We start from the raw sequence: 7,596 nt of genomic DNA on the forward strand, positions 1-7,596 counted from the left end.
TTCCTTAGGCCCCCTGGACATTGAGAAGAGGTGATATAGTTAGCTGGATAATTGCTCCTCAGGAGACAGAAGGATCTTTCCATTCCTTCACTCCCCACAGCTAATCAGTTTGTAAAGAAGGGAGAAGCACTCCAGCCCCAGGACCAGAGAGATGTTAATGCCATTGTGGCAGAGACTTGCTGAGTGAACTTCCCCCTTCCCACTTGATGCTCAGAGGTCAGCTCTGCTTATGGTGAGTGTCTGAGGCCATAATTTCCCAGCCCTGCCAGCAGCTTCCAGGAGTCCCAACTCTACTCCATAATTAGCTCTCTAGGCTTTTCTATAATCAGTAGCCAGCTCCCTAGCTTCCTGAATCTGTATGATAGAGCAAGAGGAAGCTTTTCTCAAACGTGATTGCAGGTAAAGAACAAAAGGAACATATCAGAAAATACCATGGATTCTAGAAATAGTTTTTCCATCATAATATCTTAGGTGAGTTAAGCAATGCATCTATCTTCTTTATATGATCATCCGTAAGTTGTGTCCTTGTTTCCCTCAGAAAGATGGTCTGAGTGTCAGTGAGGCAAAGATAAGGAAAGATCATTATTAGCAGAAACTTGGGGATAGTTGGTCTTTGATTCCTTCTGAGAATGCTTGAGAGAAAAAGACAGAAAGAGTGGGGGTTACTAATATTAAATGGTTACCAAAAGCTCACATGAAATAGAGCCACTCTCTGAGGTAGGTATTAACAGCTGTATCCTTAAAAATAAAGAAAGGGAGTTTCACAAAGCTTAAGTGGGTAAAGTTGTACTGCACAGAACACCCAATTGCATCCATGTCCAGGGATGCAGTGTCTGTTGCACCTTATTCTCTTCTTTCTGCTGATTTGTTGTGTGTCCCATTACTGTTGGCTGCAGACTAGTGATTCATTTTAACTTCTCCCAACCTGAAATGCTCTCTTCATACAAGTACTAAACTCATGGGGGATGACTGCCTTCTAAGATCTTTTTAAAGGAGACCTGGTCCCTGTTTGGCTGTGAAGACTCTGGAGGTAGAGAAGGGGAAGAATGCAATAAAACAAGAAGAATAGGAAAACGGAAAATGAAACAAAAGAGCATGGAGAGGCAGAGAAGACAGTTGAAAACAGGGTAGGGAAGACCCCAAGTTCATGCATCTCTCAAGATGTGTCCCTTTTACCAACAGGTCACTTGAATGGTATAAGAAGTCGAGTGCATGGGACCAAGGGGGCAGTGAGGCCACATGCAGAAATAACAGCTACTCAACCCAAGGCAAACCTATGTTTAGTCTATTTAAAGAGTTAAGAGAGATATGTTGGACTTTTGGAAGTGAGGAGAGAACATAGAAAAGGCCATAACACGTAGGGAACGGAGGTGTCCCTCAAGTCCCTCAGCCATGAGAAGTTCTAACATGCATGATTATTTCTGAAGCTCAAAATTTGGCTCTGAATTTTCCAGTCCTACATTTGAGCACAGCCCACAGCACAATTTTCCCTAAGTTGATATTTGCTGAGGTAAGCTGCATCAAACCATGAGAGTTGCAAGCAATAAACTTTAAAAAAAACTTTTTTCTCTCATATTTTCATGAAAGCAAAAGTAATGCAAAAAGAGTTTTAAAATTCTAGTACATCAGCCATTTTTATTTGCTCCATGTCATGTTTTAGTCCTTGTCATAGTGCAGTCTTACATACCCACCGACATGGTAATTTTTTCTGCACCATATTACACCCAACCTCTCCATTCTTGCCTGCAAAATTTCTACTAATTACTCAGATGTTGGCTAAAATAGCACTTTCTGAGGAAAGTTTTTCCTGACTTTTAAAAATAAGCTAGGCTTTCCCCTCCAGGTCCATCCTATTATATTCTAAACTTGTCTTTTGTAGCACTTAAAATAATTATAACAAGCTTACAAAGACTTCAGGGTATGTGATTACTGTATTTGAATAGTTGTGGGAGAATATGTGTTCTTTGGCCTGTGGTTAAAAGTAGCAAAGAGCTCAGCTCAGTGATTGAGCATTGACCTATGAAAGAGGAGGTCATGGTTCAATTCCAGGTCAGGGGACATGCCAGGGTTTCAGGCTCAATCCCAAGTAGGGTCACGCAGGAGGCAGCCAATCAATGATTCTCTATCATCATTGATGTTTCTATACCTCTCTCCCTCTCCCTTCCTCTCTGAAATAAATTATATATATATATTTAAGTTGCAGAGAAGTTTTCTGAGTAGGGCCAGAATTCTGTGTTGCCAGGATCCTGTATGGTACATGGCATAAAGGAGTGCTGATTGGTTACAGATGTGCAGAGCAAAGAACTGAATAACTGGCTTGTGATAGTGACATCCCTATAAGTGCAGCAGCAGCTGGGCTGAAGGAAGAATTCACATCAGAGAAAATGCACACAGGATTTTAGCAAGTGTGGAAAATGTGCATGTGCAAATATGTGAGCAGATGTGTGTGGTGTGTGTGGGGGGGGGGGCGGGGCAGGGGGTCAGTGGGTCATTGAATGAGTTGAAAATGCCTTCTTGTGCTCACCCAGACAGTACTCAGTTTAAAACACACCCAATTTGGGGAGTTGTGTTTTTTTTCTCCCCTCTGTTGCCTTCTACTGCCAAGCAGAACATTTCTTGACAGTCCATTCCCAGTGTTACTGCAGTGTGCTCAGAGGTGTGTCTAAGCCAGAAAGAAGTCCCAATGGATGAGGTAGATTATCATTGAGAACTGTGAGTCAAGAAACTGGATATTATCGTGACATAAATTTTTCATTAACGTTAAGTCTGCATACAAATCTAGCAAACTTGATTCCTGCCTTCTCCATTCTTTTCTAGTTTAATTTTTTAGTCGCTTGCTCCAGGCTCTAGCCACTGCCACTTCTCAGCCTTGATATATATATTCATTTATCAAGTACATTTAGCTGTTTTATATGCACTGTGCTCTTTGCCTTATATCTCTGTATTTACCAGTAATATCTCTGTTCACCTATTTCTGATATTAGTCTATACTTATGCTGAGATTGACTATACCTGACTGTCTCCCCAGCAGTTTTCTAGGGTCAGGCATGTTCACACCAAGACAAGGCAGCCACTTCTTTCTTAGCAGATCCAAGGAGAACTACAATTTAGAGGAATAATTTTCTATCAGCTTTGAATTTCTCTGTGATGGAGACTGCAACCCCTTTACTGGTGGGAAGTTCCTGATGGTGGTCACCTGTCAGTTATCAAGTGTGAGATATTTGTCCACCTGTATCTGTGAGCTTTGTTTTCTTCTTTCCTTTCCCCAGTGTCCAGGGTTCTTTTTTCATAATAATGTTATCTCACTACTTTGTTTCTAATTTTCAAGGTAGCATTGATTTCATGGAATGAGATTTCAACATGAAGAGCTCCAATAACTCTCTGGAATTCTTACCTACAACATTCATTCTAGTTGGCATCCCAGGGCTGGAAGAAGAGCACATTTGGATGTCCATTCCATTCAGCCTGATGTACATTATCATCTTCCTTGGGAATGGCACCATTATTCATGTCATCAGAACAGACGCTGCCCTACACCAGCCCATGTACCTCTTTCTTGCCATGTTGGCACTGGCTGAAGTTGGTGTCTCTGCATCCACTCTGCCTACAGTGCTAGGCATCTTCCTTTTTGGAACCACTGAGATTAGTTTTGATGCATGTCTCCTCCAGATGTTTTCCATCCATTCTTTCTCCATTATGGAGTCAGCTGTGTTGCTGGCCATGTCTGTCGACCGATTTGTGGCCATCTACAGCCCACTGCGCTATACAGCCATCCTAACCCTGCCCCGCATCTTTGGCACAGGAGCTGTCATTGGGCTGAAAAGCATTATGCTCATGGCCCCATTGCCCATGCTCTTACGGCGCCTGCCCTTCTGTGGTCACAATGTCCTCTCCCATTCCTATTGCCTTCACCCAAACCTCATCCATCTACCTTGTGGGGACATTTCTATCAATAATATCTATGGGCTTTTCATTGTTACCTCCACTTTTGGGCTGGATTCGCTACTCATTGTGGTCTCCTATGGGCTTATACTCCACACTGTACTGAATATTGCCACTAAGGAGGGGCGTAAGAAGGCACTGAACACATGTGGTTCACATGTCTGTGCTGTGCTCGCTTATTATGTGCCTATGATTGGCTTGTCAATGGTGCACCGTTTTGGTCACCATGTGTCCCCTTTGCTGCATGCTATGATGGCCAATGCTTACCTATTCTTCCCACCCGTTGTCAACCCCATTGTGTACAGCATTAAGACCAAGGAAATCCGCCGTGGCATTGTCCGAATGCTATCAGAGAAGAGATCCAGAGTTTAGACAAAGGACAGAGAAGGGAGAAACATTTTTCTATAACCATAAGTGATCCTAGATCACACATTATGCAAATGGTGTTACCTTAAAATAGGGTGTCTAATAGGAGGTTCTCCATAATCTGGCTGAACTGGAGTGGGGGTGAAAATGGATTTGGATTATGTGTAAAAGAACAGTATAAAGAATTTGTTATTTTAAAAACATTTTTTTGTGACAAGAGGTTTTCTAGTACCTTGCATAGCTGGAGCAGAAAGCAAGAAAGGTTGTTTATGAAAACATAGCACTCCCCATAAAGAAAGGTAGTCAGGAGCTGGAAGGTGTCTGAAAAATCTCTTGATCCCTGTTTTCTGGCAAAAGAGGAATTGAAATGAATTATATTCTCTTGAATTGTTGGTATGAGCTCAATAGCAATAGGACACACTAGTTAGCTCAAAGGAGGCTTCCCATACTGGCTCTGATGTGACATTCAGCCAACCCCACCAAGGTTCCAAATTGAAAGTCCCAAAGATTACACATCTTGTTCACTGTGCAAAATTTTGAAGGTATCCCACCAGGTTGCAAAATATTTAAAAGAGGCAAGTATTCCTTTATGGACATTAACATTTTCTATCTGATTAGATATTCTTTTATAAATGTTAGAAATAATGTAAAAAAATTACATTTATATTTCCAGGGAAAGGAACTAAGACTTTTGAGATGCAAATATATACTAGGTGCTTTAATATTTCAGTCAATCTCCACAACAACCCTATGAGGTAGGATTAATGCAATTATGATTATTTTTTCAGATGAAAAGCTGATGTTTAGATATAGTAATCAACTTGATCAAACCTATACATCTAAGAGCTGGCAGTGGAATCTAGCTGTGTCAAACTCCAGAGTCTAAGCTAAGCTATTAATCTCTAAACTATACTGTCAACTGAGCAAGAACTACAGTTCCATGGATCCTTTTTACTAGTGAATCAAGGAACATTAATTGAGTATGCTCAGTGGGTCAGGTACAAATCTAGGCCCTAGAGATAAAATGGTAATCAAAAAGACAAGGTCCCTTTCTTTCCACATGAAGCTTAGAATATATATTATTTTCTAGTTCCATTCTTTTTAATCTTTATCACTCTATTTTCCTGAGGTCCAGTCTCAGAGACAACCTCAGAATCTGACAAAATCCTAGAAAATCACACAATGAATTGTCTATAAGTCTCTGGGTGTCTATGAAATTCAATAATGAGTATAATCCAATATGACTTTATGGAACAATATCAAGTTTGATTCCATATTTTTCTGCCATTACATTTATTATCCTAACTTAAAATTTAGATGTTTTGAAACTACCTTGATCCTTTATTTCCTCAACAGGACAACATGATAAGCCATTCTATTCAGAGAGTTATGAAGTTAAATTATGAATCAGAACATGAGAAAATGCATGAAATATTATAGGCATTTCCATATACAAATGTATATGACTTTATTTCAGACCAATCCTCCTACCAAGAACAATTAGAAAAGTATTTTGTAAATTACTTCAGAGAGCATTCAGTGCAACAAGAATATAAGATTCCAAAGATAAGGAAAACAGAAAAGTGAGCCTGATATTTAATACTACTTTCCCACTTCAGGAACTTGTTGATTTAAAAGTAATAGCTGGGCCTTAGCTGGTTTGGCTAAGTGGATAGAGTGTTGGCCTGTTGACCAAAGGATCCTGAGTTCGATTCTGGTCAAGGGCACATTCACTGGTTGCGGGTCTTTCATCATTGATGTTTCTATCTAACTCTCTCTCTCCCTTCCTCTCTGAAGTCAATAAAAATATTTTTTAAAATTAAAAAAAATAAAGTAATAGCTGGCAAAATGAGAAGAGCTTACAGCAAAAGGCTGGAGTGAAGAGAAACAAAAATTGGAACACAAAGATCCTCCTAGATGGGGAAACTGGTAAATTCCTAGGCATTTACTTGGACTCCAGAAAAGTTACACCTTGAAATAAGGGAAAATTAGAAATAGACTAGCCTAATATAGTTTTGTGTATTTTTTTTAAATCAACTCACTATCTAATTTTACTACTCTGTAAGAATTAAGGTGAGCAGCCATTTCAGTTTTTCACAGGATTTTCTCACTTTATCTCAGGAAGTACCATATCCTAGAAAATTCCTCAGCCATAAGCTGAGATTGTTGGTCACTTTAATCAGAAATAAAGTTAAATACTCTCAGTAGAAAGATATTAATCAGCATCTCAGATTATCCTTATAATTTTTCATGATAGTCATTGAAATAAAACCAGAAATGCAAATACGAGAATTGAAAAAAATTAGGAGAAAAAAAAAAAGAGGTGAAAGGATTAGATCCACAAAAGATCCAGCTATTAGAGTTAACATATCCAGACATTAAAATAATTTTGATTAATATTGCCTAGAACATAAATTGCAAGGTGTAGATTTTAAACAATAAGTGAAAACTGATTAAAAATAAAATTAAAATGCCAGAATGAAAAAAATAACTGAAATTAAAAGCCCAGTGGATGGGTTTAATCATATTATACACAATTGAAAAAAAGAATCAAAGTATTGGAAAATAATTTAGAGTATATCCAGACTATATAAATGTGTAAAGATAAAACATAATGAAAATAATAAAAATGAAATATCCTTAAAGGATATATGGTATTTGCTGGAAAGGTCAAATACATGTCTAATTGGAGCCCCAAAAGAAAAACATCCTGGGGCAAAAGTTATATTTGAATATAATAACATAAATATTTTCAAAACTGATATAAAACATAAACCAAAGATTTAAGAAGCTTTTTACAGTTTAAATTTTATTAAATTTACATTTTTATGTAAATGTTATTAGCAATATTAGACATTCACAGAGTTGAATTTTTCTATTTGAAAATATTCACTGTAGTCACTATTTTAATAATTCTGGTCCTTCCCCAAAGTCAACAAACACATTTTGTTTATTGTATTTCTTTTTAAGAAAGCATTTAAACAGAAACAGGAAATTATCTACATTTATACTTTTCCTAGTGAAAAATATGCACTGTTCTTTGTTTGATTTTTAATATACACATATATCTTTGAGATAATTCATAACCAGTACATGAAGACATCATCATTTATTTTTACATCCACATAATATTTCCTTTGAGTATCCTGGTACATTGTATCTTGCCAGAATTTGCTTACCAGTTCCCAGTTGATGAATATTTAGTTTGTTTTCATTTTTTGTGCTTTTATAAATAATATTATAGTAAATAATTTTGTATATATATATATATATATATATAAGCCAATT

At 37.7% G+C, this 7,596-nt stretch overlaps 1 protein-coding gene across 1 annotated transcript; it reads left to right on the plus strand.

Annotated features, from left to right (window-relative positions):
- Positions 1–3,360: 3,360 nt before the first annotated feature.
- Positions 3,361–4,314, plus strand: LOC102257563 (olfactory receptor 51J1). The gene has a single exon (XM_005880420.2). The coding sequence runs from the start codon at positions 3,361–3,363 to the stop codon at positions 4,312–4,314; it is 954 nt and encodes a 317-aa protein (XP_005880482.2).
- Positions 4,315–7,596: the final 3,282 nt, after the last annotated feature.

Source organism: Myotis brandtii, unplaced genomic scaffold, assembly GCF_000412655.1.
Source record: "Myotis brandtii unplaced genomic scaffold, ASM41265v1 scaffold637, whole genome shotgun sequence".
Lineage (NCBI taxonomy): Eukaryota > Metazoa > Chordata > Mammalia > Chiroptera > Vespertilionidae > Myotis > Myotis brandtii.

What these genes read in the sequence shown, in the direction of transcription:
- LOC102257563 (XM_005880420.2), top strand. Translation starts at nt 3,361, where the DNA reads ATGAAGAGCTCCAATAACTCTCTGGAATTCTTACCTACAACATTCATT.